The sequence below is a fragment of the Leuciscus leuciscus genome (genome assembly GCF_965113295.1).
Source record: "Leuciscus leuciscus genome assembly, chromosome: 13".
Lineage (NCBI taxonomy): Eukaryota > Metazoa > Chordata > Actinopteri > Cypriniformes > Leuciscidae > Leuciscus > Leuciscus leuciscus.
The window spans coordinates 2,822,359-2,842,209 of record NC_138737.1 but is presented as its reverse complement, the minus strand read 5'-3'; the positions used below and the strand labels follow the sequence as shown (position 1 = coordinate 2,842,209).

The following is a 19,851-nucleotide window of genomic DNA, read 5'->3' as shown; positions in this document are numbered from 1 at the left end:
AATATGATATTAATAATAATAACATTAACTTTCGAAAATATAAAAAAAGTTTTATCGGAATGTTGCATAAATGCAGCAGTGGGTCTCTAGTGGTCAACAGTTATTAATGTTATTAATGTGCTCTCACACGAAAGGATCAATCGAGGACAGTGTCAGAGGACTGCCTGAATGTGAACCTGCTCAAAAAAAGGAAGAAAAAAAAGGAAAAAACATTAACATTAAGTCGCTGCCTGTTCAAGGAGTGCAGAAATCAATTACTCATCATTAAAGTCATTTTGGCTTCATACTTTTGGCATAAAGTTAAATATTTGTCATACCTGACCAGAATATGTTCAAATAAATGTCACATTAGACAAGGATGTTGTAGGTTGTAAATATTTGTCATTCCTGACTAAGATGTTCAAATAAATGTCACATTAGACAAGGATGTTGTAGGTTGTAAATATTTGTCATTCCTGACTAGAAGATGTTCCAATAAATGTCACATTAGACAAGGAAAGTTGTAGGTTGTAAATATTTGTCATTCCTGACCAGAAGATGTTCAAATAAATGTCACATTAGACAAGTTGTAGGGGAGACCGGGGACAGTTGCAACACTTTTTGCATTTCTCTCAATTACTCAGAGACTATTTGGACTAGACCAACCAAATTTGTATATATTAAACTTGCATCTGTCTGCTAATTACCCATACCATTTAAAGATGATTATATATGACATATCGTTCACAGTATTTATTTGAATGGAAGAAGTCAGATGTTGCAACTGACCCCGACCCAGGGGACGGTTGCAACACAACCCAGGGACGGTTGCAACATGTTAAAAATACCTTAAATTTCATTAATTAACTTAAGCTTTTTGTCTCAATGAGCAAAGAATTCTGAAAATATTAACTGTTTTAGGCCTACTATAATATTATAGTATTATTTATTTCAATAATATTATTGTAGCCTATTATTTATTTATTTAGTCATATTTATCAAATAACAGTTATTGAGTTTTGTTTGTTCATGTGTAGAACATAGGCCTACATAGATTCAGTGTGCAGGTGTTACAGATGCTATTCAATCTCTCCATATTTCAGTGTCAGACAGGAAGAATTTAACAATTTGTAATGCAACAAACTTTTATTAAACATGCAATTTATAACATGTTGCAACCGTCCCCGACCCTATCAGCCATGACAGAACATCATGTGCCTGCTAGACACGCTGACTTTGACACATGCTAACCATGTCACTTAGTAGTCAACACAACAACAATTCAAACTATGTAAGTTTTGATTAAATCATACAAAATTTCAGGACAGTATGACAAAAATATATCTCATGAAAAAAATTACTTTCATACCTCCAAAACAAGTTTTGTTCAATAAATACATCAGCAGATGTTGAATATGTCTACTGTCTTCTTGGTGGGTGGAGGGTCTAACTGTGCATGTACAGTATGAGTGTCATCACTCTAGCTTGTTTCTGATTGGAGAAAAATGACATGTTGCAACCGTCCCCTGTTGCAACTGTCCCCGGTCTCCCCTAGGTTGTGTTTGAATAATTATGTATCCTATTTAGCTGAGGTAAATTAAATGCAATTCTCTCGTATCCTTGCTTGATGAAGAATGAGAGACGGCCCAACGGTCAGTTAATATTTAAAAGGCTGATTTTCGCGCTTCAGGGCAGTGACGAGTACATATGTCGTCCAGTGGTTGTCCAGACACCCTAGGCACAACCTTAAGCAATGGCCCTGAACGGTGGGTTAACAACCTTTACCACACAACAGAGTTATAGCAACCTTTTGGCCATATTGTTCAAATGTTGTTAGAAGGTTGTGTACTTTGTGCCAACGTTCTGTGTTTGCTGGGGTGTTTGCTGGGTTCACCCAAAAATAAAAATTCTGTCATATTTTACTAACTCTCAAGTTGTTCCAAACCTGTATAAATGTCTTTGTTCTGCTGAATGCAAAGGATTATATTTTGAAGAATGTTTGCAATCAGATAGAACAACTTGAGGGTGAGTAAATGATGAGAGAGTTTTCATTTTTGGACGAACTACTTGTTGAACTTAGATAATTATAACAATCTGTACATGGACTCTGACAACCCTATTTGCAGGAAAGTGTTAATTTGGCAAATTAGAAGTTTTGACATCCCAAATAATTGTTGGGCGAAACTGAAGTTTTGAGGAAACGAATGATAGGTAACTCGAACCGAGAGGGAAACTCCCCCTGACGGTAGGCTAGAGAAACAGAGGAGAAGGTGAGACGGAGAATGCCGGAAGAACTGGAGCTGATTGTACGCTCGTAATGACGATTGTCTGGACCGAATACCTTTTTGACATTTACATTATTTTGTCTGCATCCAGGTATGAAATGTCACACCTGTTATTTAGGCTACAACCTAACTGTATTTTTTACTTTCATTTAAGTTGTTGATCTAGTTTAGCTGGTTCAGGTTTGTTTGGATAAGGAGAGGCGGTGTTTCGAGGCGTCAGAGGCGGTGTTACACACGAGGTTATCGGCGTTGTATTTCCTCTGTTTTTATTCTTCCGTCTTTACATAGTGCGGTCCTCTCGCGCGGAACACAGCTACAAATTTATGTTAATGAAGGGCTCTTAAAGAGGTAAGGAGTTGAGTTCACTATTCATTCCACACATTCTGTTCAATTTGAGTGTTATCTAATTTTATGAGTCAAATGTTTTAATGTTTAATATGGAGGCATTTGTTTTTATTCTTAACATATGTTCGAGGCTGATCATTTCCTTTTCCTTTTTGTTTTTAGATCAGACAATGTCAAGTCGTCTGGCTTTAATAGTGACGCTGGCTGGTATCATCTCTCTGAGCGTCATGTTTTTCTGGTTTTCACCTCCAAAAAACTGTCCTCTTCCACTTCCTAGACCCGAGAGCAAGAGCTCTCTTCCTGATACAGTAGAAGACAAACCTGTTCTTCTACTATGGGTCTGGCCTGAAAATTACAGGTTTGACTTCAGTGACTGCAAAACAATTTACAATATCGATGGTTGTCAGTTGACGGATGATAGATCTCTCTACAGCAATGCAGACGCTGTCCTCATTTTTCACAAAGCCATTAGTTGGGACCTGACCAACCTTCCTCCATCTCCTCGTCCTCCGTTCCAGAGGTGGATTTGGTTTCATGTCGAATCACCGACCAACACTCATAAAATACCAGGTCTGGAAAACCTGTTCAATCTCACTCTCAGCTACAGACATGATGCTGATATTCCTGTACGGTTGAAATTAAACACCAGGAAGAAACCAGATGAGGAGTTTGTAATTCCCAAAAAGGACAAACTAGTGTGTTGGATTGTGAGTAACAATGCTGCCTCAACAGGTGTCGGCACAAGGAACCAGTTTTATCAAGAATTCAGCAAATACATCCAAGTGCATATGTTCGGAAAGGCTTATGCACGATTTCTTGGTTATGACGAATACTATCCTACCCTAGCTAGCTGCAAGTTTTACCTTTCCTTTGAGAACTCCATCCACAAGGACTACATCACTGAGAAGATAAATGGGCCGCTTGCTGCAGGAACCGTCCCTGTGGTTCTGGGTCCTCCCAGAAGAAACTATGAAAACTTTGTTCCCGGCGATGCCTTCATTCATGTGAATGACTTCCCAGATGCAAAGTCACTAGCAGAATATCTGCTTCAGCTGGACAAGGACGAAGAAGCATATAGCAGGTTCTTTAACTGGAGGAAATATCTCTATCCAACTCCTCATTTAATACAACAAACCCAAGAGTTTATTCTGCCTATTTGCACTGCCTGTGACCATATAGCACGACACAGAGAATATAAACAAGCCCATGATATTTATGAGTGGTATTTCAATTAAAGAGATTTTCTTACATTATCAGGGTACCATGTACTATATGAAAGTTTATGGAATAAATTTGTTACAATCTTTAGTATCAGATTAAACAATTTATAGAACATTTTCTAAGTATTTTGAGGATCAATCAATACTGAGTGGATGACTTTAATTATGGTAGATCTGTTCAGAAGATTTTATAATCTGCATTATAATCTTCAAATTATGAAGAAAAGAAAAAAAGTAAATATTTTTGTGTTGGTTTATTGTTCTGTATTTAGGAACGGTGCTGTCATGATTCTTGTTTTGTTGGGGTTCTCAGTTCTCCCTGGTTTACTTTGGTTGTTATTATCTTAATAAAGATCTCCTGGTCTAAATTTCTAATTTTCTCACCACTCATTTCCTGTAAGAAAGAGTCAAAGGTAAATGCACAAGTTTCGTTGATTTCACAGACCTTGCTAGATTTATTTTTATTTTTAAATTTTTTTTAGCCACATTTTCATCCCAGTAATATATGCAGGCTATATGTCACTGTCAGGTAAACCCACTGACTTTGATTAACTAGATCGGACATAAAAAAGTACTAGTTTGTTCATTGTTTGAGATTTGTCTTGCAGAACATCCGGAAAATCAGACCACACACCAATCATTTTTCATTGAAAGCTTTTGGTTTCCATTTGGCAAAATCGAAGAGTTATACTTTATGCAAAAGAGTGAAGCGATGCAGCGACCAACAGGAGCGCAAAAAGTGAGTCAAATTTGTTTAATGTTCCAACTGAATGTTTTGTTTCCACAAAAAAAAAAAAAAATGTTTTTTTCTTTGTCTTTACATTTAGCAGATGTGGCTTTTTAAATGCCTAAAAGGCCTGCGGAGTTGTTATCTTCAGAGTTAAAGATAAATTAGGTGTTAAGCAATTTTTTATTTATGTCGCAGAATTTCTTTCTTGTTGCCAATGCAACTGGGCAATTCACTTCTATATACAACCCTGTTTCCAGAAAAGTAAAATCAAGAATCCGTGATTTAGTTATTTCTTTTTAACCCTTGAACTACAAACAATAGACTTTCAATGTTTTCACTGAACAACTTGAATGCATTTTGTAAATATAAACACATTTTGATTTTGATGGCTGTAACAAAAAAGTTGGGACAGAGGCATGTACATATGTTTACCACTGTCACCTCAACTTTCCTTTTAATTACACTTTTTAATCATATGGGAATTGAGAATACTAATTGTTGCAGTTTTGCAAGTTTAATTTTTGGCCCAAACTCACCTGATACAAGACAGCTTCTAAACAGTCTGTGGTCGTCATTATCTGATTCTCCTTTTCATAATGGGTCATACATTTTCAATAAGAGACAGATCTGGACTGCAGGCAGTCAAGCACAGCCTTCAGTAGCACCTCACTGCAGTACACACGCGATCCAGGGGGCGGAGTTGGATCCAGATCTAAGGGGTGGAGATGGGTAGGTTTAGGTATATGTAAGGTGGGAGGAGTTGGATCTGGATCCAACTCCTCCCCCTGGATTTCGTGTTCTGCAGTGAGGACCATCTCACAGCCTCTCTACCACTGTAAAATCTCAGTATACACCTCCACATCAATGGTACCTTCACACACATGTACCATGACAGATGTTTACACCTGTCGCTGATGAAAGCCTGGATGGTCCCTTTTGTCTTTGGAACTGAGGACTCTATATGTCCGGTTTTCCCAAAAACATGCTAAAATGTGGATTCAACTGACCACAGCTATAGTGGTGTGCAGATCGAGGCTTCGTGGAACACTGAAACTTCGAAACAATCCCACACCGGTCTCCACGGTGACCCCTAGTGGTCAGAACAGTGTAAATGCAACATAAACCCGGGGCAAACATGGAAAAAAACACCTTTTACAAATCTATTGCATTTTTTTTAAGTAAAATCTTTCAAATGCAATTAATCATCTAATAAAATGATCAAGTGTCTCTATGTTATTTTATCATTTGTCAGTTTTTTTTGTTTTTTTTTTGTTCTATGAATGGCTCAGCTAAACAGGCCAATAAGATACTATTAACTACCATTATTCATTTTAATCATACTAATTCAATTAAATTAGTCTAATTAAAATGTCTACAAATGTATAAAACTGATCAGAGATCAGGTAAAACCCACAGACACTTGTTGATGGTTCTCATCGAATCCTCATGATTCATGGGGTTGACAGAGGGTTGACCCCCCCCTAGCGGTGAACCATTGAAATTTCAATGCGATTTGGAACAAAAGATACGTAAAGGTTTCGAAGCTGTGTTTTGAAATTGCCATCACTAACCACAGCACACATTTCCCCTGTGTTTTGGATCATCTGAGATGAGATCAGGCCTAGAGAACTCACGGGCATCTTTGTATTTAACTGATGTATAGCTTTCTCCAAGCGAAACAGAGATTCAAGTTGCATTTCTTGATGCAGCTGCAGACTGTGAAGTGAGTACATACGTATGACTGTATTTAACACAGTAGCATGATGGTTTCTCATGCAGTGCCATCTGAGGAGTCAAAGGTCATGCACATTCAACAGAGGTCTTGCCCCACACAGACTGAGATTTCTCTGGATTCCTTGAATCTTTTCACAATATTATGTATAGTAGAAGGAGAAAGACCTGAATTATTTTCAATCTTGCATTTAGAAATGTTTTTTTTTTCTACATTTCTCTCATGAAATTTGGTGAAAAGTGGTGAGTCATGACTAATTTTTGCTTGCAAAGACTGAGTCTTTATTAGATGCCCTTACCTATTACAATTCACCTGCTTATTGTGGACCATTTTAAAATAGTTTAACGTGGATATTCTGTAATCTTTTCACTTTTATTTTGCCTCTGTCCCAACCTTCACCTTCACCTTTACACCATCACAATGTGTTTACATTTACAAAATACAATTCAGTTAGCCACTGGAAACATTGGAAGGTTCTCTGTGTTTTTTTTGTCAGTTAAATAAAGGTTCAAGAGAATTAACAAATCACAGATTCTTGGTTTATTGCATTTTATTTAAAAAGTGTCCCAACTTTTCTGGAAATGGGGTTGTATGTCTTATATCTCAGGTTTCCTTCTGTGTCATCGTTTTTATTTTTTTATTTTTTTATTTTTTGGCCAAAACAAGTGCGGAAAGATTTCGACTTTGTGTGATTTTCATTTGTGAATCGATCTTCAAAACACATTTTTGTCATTGCATTGTAAAGAGTGACTAGCTACGCAACATTCATCAAAAGGGTGGGTTTGGAATGACATGAGGAAAAGGACATTTATTTTCTCCTTCTTTGTGATTCAGTGATGTGTGACCAGAGAGATGACGGAAGCTTTCTGTTATAATAAAAAGGAAAGAAAAGGTGATGGGTGTGCCATGTGTCAACAGTTACAGCTTACAGCATGTGAAAACTATAGCACAATACTCCCTGTAATTTCAAACCATGCTAAACAATGCACTCATTTAACAGCCTGTGCTGAATGCCCATAGGCAGAACACAAATAGTTAAGCTTAAAGGCAGCATGAAACTAAAGTTGCAATTGTTTTTCTTCCCAATTGTGACACATATCTCAATGAAACGGCATCTGTAATGAAAAAAATAAATAAATGAAAAAGTCCAGAAAAAGGTCAGAGAAGTTTCTGGATGGCACGTAATTCTGAAGTAATGAGTTTAGGCCACTGCATGGTTGTTCTGTAGGCAAAAGTCAGTGACTTGGCAAAAGTTTGAGAAGTGGCGCCCTGACAAATCTCGCGAGAATCACGACTTGCTTTAAGGCACGACGTCACATACATCAACAACATATGAAGCAGCCTCTATGGAAGACACTAGCACGCATTTCAGACGTGAATCATCGACGAAGAAACTGAGGAAAGCGCGGTCGGTCGGAAGAGTGAGACGGCTCTGCGTGAGTAGTGTTTACGACAGTAACGTACAAGTTCTCCACAGCGACTCTAGGGGTTTCTAAATCATGTTTACATTATCTGAACCATTCTCTATCCCCTATATAGTGCACTATGTGCCATTCACCATGTAGAAAATAGTAAATGTGTGAACAAGTTACTGATTTAAGCTGTAGCTTCAGCGTCTATTTATAACAGGCTTCAGATTCTAGGCCGCATTTGATTGGATAGAAAATCTGATGAGAAGCTGAAGTGCAGCGTGATGTCATCAAAATCATTGATCATATTGGCGGAAGTGAGAGACTGTGAGTTTTGAACGCTTATATCTTCTAAATGCGAATTTTGTCACTGTTTTAGAACACACTAGCTAATAGATAACAGTAAGGCTGACATATTCATATTAAAAGCCAAAACAATTCATGTCTGATTTAATGGGGCTTTAAATGTATCTTGTTTTAAGGATGTTTATGTTTACAACGTATAAGTGAATTATAAGTGTATTTTGTTTTACAGCACTGGCTTTTTTTTTTTTCACATGTCTACTTTACACACAACAAGTGATAAAATCTGCCAGTGCAGTTAAACAAAATACACTAATATTCAAAATACAATCTATAAAAAAACAAGCCTTATTTCATGCACTATTGGTTTAATATACTTTAATATATATTTTTTTAGTTTCAAGTAAACTTTCAAGTAAACTTTGCAGGTTGAAGAGTAAGACCTGAGCTGTTGAAGATGTAATCGTCTCTTTTCTTTTCTTTTATCTCTCTGAAGTGTCTTCAGAAAATCTTCTGTTATTGTCCAGGAGATGGCGCTGTTGATCTGTGTATGACTGTCTCAACACATTGACGGAGGTGGAAACATCATGTGTTTGTATAGAGAGCAGGTTTAGTAGATGCCAGACAAACTGTTTTACTGCATAACAACACGTCTTTAAATAATAGTCATTATTCTAAGATTGATGACCAACAGTCCTAGATTTAACTTTTAACATCCTTTCCATGTGACTTGTAGGAATGGATTTTAGAGGGAAGTGTGGCTAGTGTTGTTGAAGACAGGTGAGCAATTACGCAGAACATAGGCGTGCATCTTCTGCGTCACTCTAGTGACCCGAAAGCCCACAAAACCCACGGCAGCGAGATCACTAACAGACCCTATTAACCAGCCATCACACACCTGCAGCCGGGCATACCAGAGATAATTAGACCATTCTGCATACTGTGACAACTTCTGCTGAAACTCATCCTAAAACCTGCTCATTATATACGCCGGCCATCCTTTGGGTACAGCAAAACGCTGGTCTAATTGTCACATCAATTTACACCGTTTTCAAGGTAATGTGAACGTTAACAGAAGGACAAGTAAAACGTTATAAAGCGATGTTCCAGCTGGTGTGTCAGCTACAATGAAAAACACAATAGTTGAGCACATTGTGTGAGCAGGCCTGAAACAGTTGCCTTTGTCATACCACAAGTCACTTGTGCACATGATGTGGTATTAGGGGTGTAACAATATAATATCGCAATACAAAAATGCATCAATATGTATCGTTTATAGTGACAATATGTATTGTGTATAGTTGAAGTATAGTGTGTGTAAAAATTCAAGTTTTCAGAGTTTTAGTGTCAGTACTACATTCAACTGATATACATAATGTTGAATATAATGTATAATAATGCATATTTGTGTGTCCTGATAATGTCTGATGTTACCAGTAAAAAGTGGCCGACATTATTTTAAATATATCTAGTCAGTGACAAGAGATCGAGCATATTTGTCTAAAATAATTCTGTATTTTCAGCTTCAGAATCATGAATATTGTTATTCTGGTGTCTCTATTGTCCTGTGCTTTGGGTTTCCAGCATCAAGTCCAAGACTATTCATTTACACTCACAATGAAATATCAAATTTAGCATTTTAATCAACAGTCCATTTTATTATATGTCTTGGAGTATCGCAATAATATCGTATCGTGAGTTCAGTATCGTGATATGTATCGGATCGTGACATGAGGGCATCGTTACAATCCTATGTGGTAAATAAGGTTTATTCAAAGCTGTTTCTTTTCTTTCACTCTTATATTATTGTTTTGTTCTGTATTTCTTATTCAAGGTGACATCAGAGCATCTGGAAATGAAGAAACAGAACCGTTAGAGATGTTTATAAAAAAAATATAAAATATTAATAATAAAGTCAGGGAACAAAAAAAGGAAATGGAAGAGAAATATGAAAAGAATCAAGCTTGTATATCGTCCTGAGGAGATTCATCAGTCATGCAAAATCTTCTGTACTATGCAAAATATTTGTGCCAAATAAGTCAGTGCATAATCTTTAAATGGATGGATTTGAATCCGCTCAGGGTATTGTTCTGTATTGTTAGATATTTACTTAAATAGCTGAGAAATAGATTTATGAATGTAACAGCTGGTGATGAATGAAAGGCAGATATAATAGTAGTAGTATTGCATGCATTTAACCGCAGGCTTATGATTCTGCAGGGGATCATTTTAGGAGGCCGCGGCCAAGCCAAAAAATCTCATGCCATGTTTTGTCTTTGGTCTGTAAACACACTTTTGCTGTTGTCTGCCGATGCCCTCGCTCATGTAGGATTTGAATAATTGATGAGTCCTAAAGTGATTGTGTGGCAACTGGGGTGCTGATAAAGGATCGGCGAGAGGAAGGGACCTTTGTGTGTTTCCTGTGTCTCAGGGGGCTTTGCTGAGATTCACTGCTTACTCAGTAGTGAAACCTTCATATCCAAGTGTTTTGTGCTGACAAAGGGCAAATGGGAATCTATTTTACAGCAAACGATGCAAGATTGCACTATTGCACTTCAAAAGAGCGCCAGGCAGGAAAAAAACGAACGGTGGGTTTCCTTGTTGTCAACCGCTTTACTTTGCATAAAATTGTAGAGTAAAATTTAATGAATCACAAGTTTCTTATTATCTTTCACATGACTTTTTCACAGTTTCTCTCATATCTCACTCAAATCTCACATCCGAGGAGGAAACTGGCGGTCTGGTTGGTCACAGGTTTTCGGTAACCCTTTACAATAATGCCCGGTTAGTTAACATTAGTTAATGTATTAACTAAAATAATTAACAATAGGCAATACATTTGTAATAGTGTTTATTCATCTTTAACGTTGTGAGAATACAACCATTTTTATGTAATAAAAGTTTATTGTCAGCACAGGTCCATTAAATTATAACACAACGTTTTGTTTTAATTATGTATTAATAAATGATCAAATTAACGTTAACTAATGCTTTAGAAGTATTTTTCCTTGTTCACTAATGTAGTTAACTTATGTAAACAAAAGTGTTACCCTTTTTTGTTTTCATGAAGCATAAAAGGCGTCTTTTCTTCATAAGGTTATGACCTTTCTCAGTCTATAATCTAAACTAACCCATTAAAATTCTGTTATTTTTTGTGAGGAATTTTTATTTGCATAGTCTAGTTTTCAGGTTTGCATTGGCTTTTTTTTTCGGTTTCTTTTCTTTCTTTTTTTTTTTTTTTTACTCGCTGTTGTAAATAATACAACGTTTCCTTGCTATATTTGTTCATTTTCACAAGAATGAGGTCCAACATGGACAAATATACCAAAGAAGTCAAAGTTCCCCAATGTAAATCAATGCCTAATAGTAATATAGATGCTTTTTAAGTCTTCTTAATTAGGTCCCACGGGTACTGAGATCTTCTCCTCACTCCGTGCCATCGCTTAAGCTGGTTTTAGCATCAGAACTGATACTCTCCAACCGCGCATCGACACAATAGACGCAAGGCTTCCAATGAGTATAGGTGCGAACGAGGTCTGTGTTATGAGATGTAAAACGTGCCGACAGGAAATCGATGTACTCCCCTGCCGATACACGGGCCGCCATCACTCCAGCTGCCTCGCACGAGCCCACATCGCTCCTGACACTCCTCACACTCCTCACACCAGCGCCGTGGCAGATGGCGACCAGGAGCGGAGGGGGAATAATACTGCTGCTGAACACAACCAGCCAAGCGCTGGCCGAGCCAGGCCTCCCCCTGCCCGTTCTCCCTTGGGTTGGGTTCTGAGAAGAACCTCCACCATCCCCTGATCCAGGATTCGGGCCACTACAGATGGGCTTATGGGCCGCAGTATTCAGTTGAGCCGGGAGGGAATGCGATGCCCAAATCTATGCTAATAGTGTTTACTGACAATTGCTGATTTTGGCAGCTTGGAGATCCATAACAGGCTGCGTTATGAATTCTTGTGTGTGCGTGTGTGTGTGTGATTCAACGGGAATCGATATCCTTCCACCTCACTCTCCCTCCAAGCAGTCAGGCTGCTTTGTGAACTTTGACAGCTCTTGAAAACTCCTGCAAATGATTATCAATGGCTGCGTATTAGCTGGAGACTCAAACAAGGGGGAGAGTGAAGTGCAATAACATAATATCGGGGTGAGAGGCGGGTCAAGGTGGGCTAGGGCGCTAACCTCAGCAGTTTACGAGAAGGAAATTCATAAAATCGAGATACCCGCTCGCTTTAGGGCTAACAAACAAGCAGTCATCGGCCGCGATGCAGATGGCACGCAGCCTCCCACTGTTTTGTGTTTCCATTTCGCGTTTCATCGCCGTAATGCATTGGGCGACGGAGAGGTAATGACCCTCAAACCGCTTACAGGTCTTTCTGTCAAACAGATTACTGTCAGCTCTCATTGATTTGTGTTGCCTTTAAAAATGGCCTGTTTCCCTTCTCGCTAACGGATCAGATCTATAATTGGGCCCGGCCTAAATGATTCAGATGAGGTGCCTGTCTCGGTCCTGCTCTCTGGTTTCCCTCGTCAGTTTCGCCCCCTCCTCTTTCATTAGCAATTCAGCAGACTTGCTAAAACCACGGGGTGCCCCATTCCCGTCACCCCTGACTCAATGAGTCAAAGCCCCCGTCCTGCACAAAGACATAGTCAATCTGTGCAACAAATCACCCAAAATGGTGCCATTGGTCTCTCTCTGAAGAGCAGTTATGGAAACCGAAATGGAACCAAGAACTCGTCGAAACGTAGTAAACGCCCGATATCTGCTCTAATTGGATAGAAAAATGAAGCCACATATTCATATTTGCTTATTTGTTGCTCCAAATGAGTCCATAGAAAGTCCCTAATAGCACACTCCACAAACAGACTGCTGAAGGGGGAGCGGGATTCAACGGTCATTGTCGCTGGGAGAAATTGTACGTCTGCGGGGTAATTGCTTTACCTTTTATCACCCTTGCATCTTTTCTGACAGGGACTTGTTCACAGAGACCAGAACCGGCCAAGACGTTTGGTTAAAAAAAGACCATTTTAAAAAGGTTTGTATTATTTTTCTCACAGTGCTTTGAGACCCCTAATGTCTACATGACAGCATAGGGCTTGTGCCAAGTTGAATATAAGGCCTTTTAACTTCCAATTCAGTTTCTGAATTTGAATTGTATTGCAAATTGCAATTTGAATGCAAAGAAGCAGAATTAAGCTGCATTGAAATTTAAAGAAATTCATAGAAGTTAGGTAAGACAAACATGACAACGCATACATACATATTTCAAATGTATATTATGCATTTCCTTATATTTATTGTGGCCAGTTCACTTCAAATTCACACAATTTAATTGAATGGGAGCCAATTCTTCAGCTCTGAGTTGTGCTTGACCCAGGTACTCCTGTGTGTTCACCAGCAATTTCGAGCAACCTCTTCGTTTCCTTGCCTGGATGAGCTATCTGGTCTCCTCTGTAAAACAAACCCCAACAAAACAGACCAGCCCAACCAGGCTGGGATACCAGTCAACCACCTGTTTTCTTATTCAGCAGGGCTTCCAGCCTAGTGCACTGTAAAACACTCTCCGGCACGCACTGTACGCACAACAAATAGTGTTATTTCTGGTGGACAAAGGGAGGACTCAGCATCAACTATGAGGCACAGTCAAGAAGTGTCAGTCCAAACAGCTTTTTGGTCTCCACGTCCTCCACAGTGGTGTGTGTATGTGTGAATAAAACCATCTCAGTTTGTGTTTACAGCACATCTCCATGTGTGAAAGAGTCTGGTCTCCCCTAACAGAAGTGCAGGGCTGTGGTGGAAAGCTTTGCCCTCCAGTGGTTATAAAACATGCAGGCCTCTCGGCCGAACCTGGTCTCCCTTCAGACCAATGAATAATAGCACAAAGTGAAGCTACTAAATCATTGAGATGACTGCAGCGTGTCTGTCCAGTTAGCGCTTCTCCCAGAAACGCTTGATCAACGGCAGAGGAGAGAAATCACGGACAGATAAGACGCAACGCTGCTCTCATTCGGATTACTTGAAGTCTGATGGCCTCGAGAAATCACAGCTTTGTTAGCGCTCATATTTACCAAAAGTAATCAGATAATCATTGGTTTAAGTAGCTGGACCTCTATCAGGAGCTCTGTGTCGGTGTTTCGAGGCACTAAATTGGTCCACTGACCTAGCCGTGAAGGCGTTTGAGAAGGAAATGGGCGAAGGTCACTCGACCAAAGTCGACAGAGGCTCGCGGTAGCAAAGGAAAGGGATAGGTTGAGCTCAGCCCTCTAGATCGGGATGATTTATTTACGTTCAGAGACAATATGAATAATGTATCTGTGAAAAGGAACATGAATTTCTTTAGTACTAATTGTGGAGAAGGCTGGGCGCTCGGCGGACGGGAGGGGGGGACTGGAGGACCCCCAAGATCAGAGGGGCGAGAGCCTCAAAGATGCCTGTCCTGCAGCCACCGCCATCGACTTGCAAATCAGCAGAAGGAGGCTAATTAGCGGCAAGCTAATGAAACCGCCATTCGGGGCATCGCTGAGGAAGAAAAAAAAGGACACGAAGAAGAATCAGGGATCCCTTTCTCAGCGATATTGCTGGCGCCATTTGAAGTTGATTTCTGAGCACATCAATATGTGAACAAAGTTGAGGAGAGCGAGGGAGAGAGAGATACAGTATGAAATTAGCATTCATTTGAAGAATGGAGACTGTTATTTACTGGCTCGCTTTTGGCACATTTGCGACTCTGGGGAGCGACTTTTCTATGGCGTCTCAACGCCGCATACAAAATTCACAACCATGGGAGACAGGGGATGTAATGGCAACTTCTTGAAATCTCTCTTTTTCTCTCCAGCACTCTCTCTTTTGCTCTTTCATGCACACACTGCTCTCCCTCGCTGGTGTTTTTAATGTTGGGACTGTTGCAGAATGTTTGTTGCTGCGTGCACCATCTCAGATCTGAGGTCTGTCGTGACACAATTTCTATTGCATTGGGCTCATGTGCATCACCGGTGAACTCTCTGGTGAAAAACTGGTTCTTTTCACCATGCAAAACTTTGTCGGTGGTGTGGTGATATTAGCGCAATTTCAGTAGAATTTTGAGGGTGAAAAAGTCCATTGTCAATAGTGTGAAGCACAACTTGGACGGATATCACTTTCAACCCAAGCAGCTTTCTGTTGGTCAACACTGGGAATTTGCGTAACCGCCTGAATCCAATGCAGAAATTGCATTTGGAAATCTTTTGCCCTCATGTCTTCTTATGGGATACTTATAAAATAAAGTTTCTGAAGTTTTTTGTTTTTTTTTTGCTTGCATTGATGCCACAGAAGAGCCATTTTTGGTTCCGCAAAGAACCTTTCAATAAAAAGTTCTAAAAAGAACAAAGTTTTGTTTCTTCACTGTAACTTTAACACTGTAACTTTCACTAAAACTTTTTTCACTATAACTTTTGTGCAATAGAATGTTTCCATGTATATGTTAAATGTTCTTTATGCAACCCTGAATGGCAATAAAGAGCCTTTATTTGTGTGTGTGTGTGTGTGTGTGTGTGTGTGTGTGTGTGTGTGTGTGTGTGTGTGTGTGTGTGTGTGTGTGTGTGTGTGTGTGTGTGTGTGTGTGAGAGCTGTATTGGCCTGTGCAAGCGTCTGGAGTCTTTTGAAGACATTGTGTTGCCATCGGTTATACTGAAAGCCTACGGCATCTGCAGGGTTTCTGAGAATGTGTTTGAACATCAGTCACTTTATATATGGTCACAGCCACAGGGAGACACAACATACACGCTCACTAACATCTCACAGTCCCTCGCATGACCATATCACACTTATCAATGTACATAAATTTAGTCTCATCCACACTGTACACACTACCATTCAAAAGTGTTTTTTTCAATAATAATTATATTCAGCAAGGGTGCATTAAATTGATCAGTATAAACATTTATAATATTATAAGATATTCTATTTCAAATAAAAGCTGTTCTTTGGAATGTTCTATTAATCAAAGAAAACTGTGAGGGAAAAATAAAAAATTCCACAAAAATATGTTTTCAACATTGATAATTAGAAATGTTACTTGAGCAGCAAATCACCATATTAGAATGATTTCTGAAGGATCATGTGACACTGAAGACTGGAGTAATGATGCTGAAAATTCAGCTTTGATCACAGGAATAAATTACATTTTAAAATATATTCATATAGAAAATAGTTATCAGGGGCCAAGCACTGAAGGTGCATAGGCACATGTTGTAATAGTTGTGTTCTTCTTCTTATTATTATTATTCCACTCTTGAGTCTATGGCAGCCCATAGAACTGCTTGCAGGAAAGTTATGAAATTATGAAACTGTCACTATAGAAAATTTGGAGTCTCTAACTCAAACCCTCTAGCGCCACCAACTGTAAATATTTTTTTAACTGTAAGAGCTAGAATCAAAATTTATTTGATAAATTCACTCAAATTCGATTGTACTCTATGACATCATTTTCTGTCATGAAAATTTCTCTTCCATTTAGAATTTTCCAAAAAACTACTTTTTCTAACTCTTTTATAGGCCGGTATTCAGATTTTTTCATGAAATTTGAACCAAAACATCTTCAGACCATGCAGACAAAAAGTTATGGAATTCAAGTTGATTTGTCGAACCGTTCTCAAATAACGCGTGAACCAATTTGAAGAAGAGCACTCCAAAATGAACGCGGGGCTATATCTCCGCAACGCTTTAGCGTACTCTGACCAAACTTGGTGTGTGTTATTATAACCATGATCTGAGGTTACCTGTACAATTTCGGTTCAGTGCCACCTAGTGTTCAGGAGATATGAAAAATTGCTTTTTTTGCTTCAGATTCGGTGCAGTACGCCGAGTTGCTAGAGTCGAAGGATATCCAATTTTTCCATATTGGCCATTTTGAATTTTGTCATAAAATGCTATATTTTACAAACTCATTGGTCTATCGTTATAAAACTCGATATGTCTTTGGCACCATGTCCTGACGGTACTCAAAAGCTTCCGACACAGCGCCACCTTGTGGTCAAAAAGTTATAATGAAATTTCCAAAACTGTGAATAACCTTTGATGAAATTAGCCTATTGTAATTAAACTGGTCTTAATAGACTATTTGGGTCATGCCGAGAACATAGATACCAACTTTTTTACCTAAAATCATCTTAATATGTCTTTAATTGCTTGTTGTTGCAGTTGCTCTGATGTTCCCAGCCATGGATGCATGACTTATCATGCCTTCTATGTGCTTGGCCCCTCAATGGCTGCTTGCAGCAATATTTTTAATTGTAATAATGTTTTGCAATATTGCTGTTTTTACTGAACTGGTAAAAATACTGCATTAGAAGTCAAATGATATGTGTGACAAAAAATTTACCAACAATTCTCTCCCAAATATTTCCCTAATATTTCCCTGAGTAATATTAATTAACTACATGTACTTACTATAGTGTTAGAGTTAGGATGAGGGTTTGGTTTAGGGTTAATTGCAAGCAATTATGCATAATTTATAGTCATTAGTACATTAATTACATGTAACTTGTAAGAACAACACTGTAAAATAAAGTGTTGCCCAATTAAGTTATCTTAAATTTCATTAATATGTTTTATATTGTTCTAAATTTGTTATGTTGCTTTGCACAATTGGTTTTAAATACTTTGGCAATATGAATGCAAAAATAATTGTCATTACTGCATAATGTGCCTTTATTTCATTGTGTACAGGATTCAAATCAATGTGATTTCTGTTACCACAGAAGAAAATCCATAAACATCCATGAAGATCCTCCTTGTTGTCCTCGGTGAGTGTTTAGTGTCTCTCTTATATGCTCACATTTAGACACACACATGCTGCAAGTTGAGAATTTAGGTTGCTCACCAAACACCTCCCTGTTCCTCTTTGGCCTGCCTCTCTTTCTCTTTCTCTCTCCTCTGGGACGTTAGGGCTGAGATGGATGGTGAGCACAGCTCAAACAGACTGATTTATGGGGGTCCGTTTCGCCTGCAGGCCCCCTGAGGACCCCGCTCTCCGCTGGTTGCGGTCGAGGGCCTGTCTTCCCCACCCTGAAGACTCGAAGGCTCTTCCGTGACTGCGCTGATGCCAGACACCAAACGGCCACTTCTCAACCACCCCCATTTGTCACCGGGGGCGGCTGGGGAGCTCCCTTAAACAGGAGGAGAAGAAAGAGATAGAGCGAGCAATGGAGGAAAAGAAATAGACCTGTCTCTCCTCTCCTCCACTAGCATTGATCTCAGTGGAAAGCCTTTTTATACTCCGAGTTTTGTTTGTCGACGTGAGAGGTAGAACGGGGTCCCTTCGCCACCAACCGCGGCCATTATATTCCATTAAAAATGAGTAATGAGGGCAAATTTCAGGAAATTAGAAAAGGCACAGAGCGATTTCATTAGTTCGAAGAGCTATTATGATTTAAAACGTTTGGGAAGATTTAAAAGCCATGTACTTGTTCACCGATCTTCTTTTTTTTTTTTTTTTTACACAAGAATCATGCTGTAAAATGGTATCCTTCTCTAATGCATGAGGCATATTCATAATAATTCATTTAAACATGAAGGCAACTAAAAAATGCCATGTCTCTGCCACTCTTTCTTGTTTTTGAACTGTAGACCGCTTCAAAAGCTCTTCTGCTTTTGACATTTTGCTGCACAATGTCCAACGTGGAGTTTAATTCATGCTGTCATTTCTGTGTAATTACACCTGAAATGCACATTGCAACATTAGTTGCTGGTAGGCAAAATCCCTTATTATTGTTAGTCTCTACATGACAAGATGTGTCCATTGTTCACTAAAGTTGAAATCATCTTCATGTGGAAAACACACTTAAAGGGATAGTTCACCCAAAAATGATCATTTACCCATAAGACTGTCTGTGGTTAAAATTAAGATATTAAGATATTTAATATCAAATTAAGATATTTTGATTGAAACCTGAGAGGTTTCTGTGTCTCTATTGAAAGTACGGGTAACCAAAACTTAGAAGATCCCAAAAAAAGTTTTGGGAAGAGAAACGATCACTTTATATGATGTACAGATTTATGAAAGATAACTCAATGTGAAAATCTGGCCATTAATGGGTTAATTAAGTTGAACGACTGGTTACTGAAGATGCATTTCACAGTGTCTCTGTGTAAATGATTTTCATATTGGATTGTGTATACTAAGCTCAAACAAGCCCAAGCGCATTTCAGATGCATCCATAAAAATCATCCTCCACTCAAAATGTAAATAAACATGGGATTAATGCTGTATCTTCTCCACTCAACATGCCTCTAGGGTTCACAAAATCAGACATTTTTAATGGGGATATGAAATATTAAGATAGTTTGAGTATTCTGGCATGATGTTTGGTGTCTTTCTCTTCCCGTTTCAGAAATGGCATGCATGCTTATGCATGTTAAAATGAAACTTTTCTGTTCTGCTGTCCTGATATATTCAGTTCTCATTTAGCACTATTCATACATTTCCAAATGTTTTTCATGCTCAGAACTGAAATGACAAGCAGGCCGATCTACATAAGCTGGTTTCATGATTAGTTTGTTTGGTGTTGATCCACATCGCCACATGATTTTTTTTTTTACAATGCATCTTTACATTTAAAGCTGCAGTCCGTAGTTTCTCCTCTTTGTCGCCATCTCTGTTCGAAATCTGCAATTGCAGTTATTCGCGGAATTATCAACTTTACGTGGGTTGTGCCTCGGCACGGCACAGCGCGGATGAATCCAATGTTTTGAGGAGAATGTGCGGCTGTCAGTCGCCGCCGGTGTGGATCCTGGCATTCGCAATCACAGATTCTACTTTTTGGAAGAATGACCAACATAAGAGTTTTCACCGGAAAATGTCGT

The 19,851-nt window shown here is 38.8% G+C and overlaps 2 protein-coding genes and 2 long non-coding RNA genes across 6 annotated transcripts in view; 2 read left to right on the top strand and 2 right to left on the bottom strand.

Moving 5' to 3' along the window:
- Positions 1–1,527, bottom strand: part of LOC309512341 (4-galactosyl-N-acetylglucosaminide 3-alpha-L-fucosyltransferase 9-like) — a 176,477-nt gene extending 174,950 nt beyond the window's left edge. The window contains exon 1 of the mRNA XM_082187885.1: positions 1,349–1,527. The gene's annotated coding sequence lies outside the window, so the exon portion shown is untranslated. The remainder of the gene's footprint in view (positions 1–1,348) is intronic.
- Positions 1,528–1,945: 418 nt separating this feature from the next.
- On the top strand, positions 1,946–18,842 carry LOC309513266. The gene is made up of 3 exons (XR_014211392.1): positions 1,946–2,004; positions 17,716–17,792; positions 17,935–18,842. It is a non-coding gene; the product is annotated as an uncharacterized lncRNA (long non-coding RNA).
- Positions 2,251–4,204, top strand: LOC309512344 (4-galactosyl-N-acetylglucosaminide 3-alpha-L-fucosyltransferase 9-like). Of its 3 annotated transcripts, XM_082187889.1 has the most exons (3): positions 2,255–2,355; positions 2,553–2,612; positions 2,772–4,204. In XM_082187889.1, exon 3 carries the CDS (start codon positions 2,780–2,782, stop codon positions 3,842–3,844), a length of 1,065 nt encoding a protein of 354 aa, XP_082044015.1. In that variant the 5' UTR covers positions 2,255–2,355; positions 2,553–2,612; positions 2,772–2,779; the 3' UTR covers positions 3,845–4,204. The 3 variants fall into 3 exon arrangements, with proteins under 3 accessions (XP_082044016.1, XP_082044014.1, XP_082044015.1); XM_082187890.1 differs by having other exon boundaries at positions 2,251–2,612; positions 2,777–4,204; XM_082187888.1 differs by having other exon boundaries at positions 2,252–2,612.
- Positions 4,103–5,974, bottom strand: LOC309512372. The gene is made up of 3 exons (XR_014210970.1): positions 5,414–5,974; positions 4,393–5,335; positions 4,103–4,192 (listed from the first exon to the last, which is right to left on the bottom strand). It is a non-coding gene; the product is annotated as an uncharacterized lncRNA (long non-coding RNA).
- Positions 18,843–19,851: the final 1,009 nt, after the last annotated feature.

What these genes read in the sequence shown, in the direction of transcription:
- LOC309512344 (XM_082187890.1), top strand. Translation starts at nt 2,780, where the DNA reads ATGTCAAGTCGTCTGGCTTTAATAGTGACGCTGGCTGGTATCATCTCT.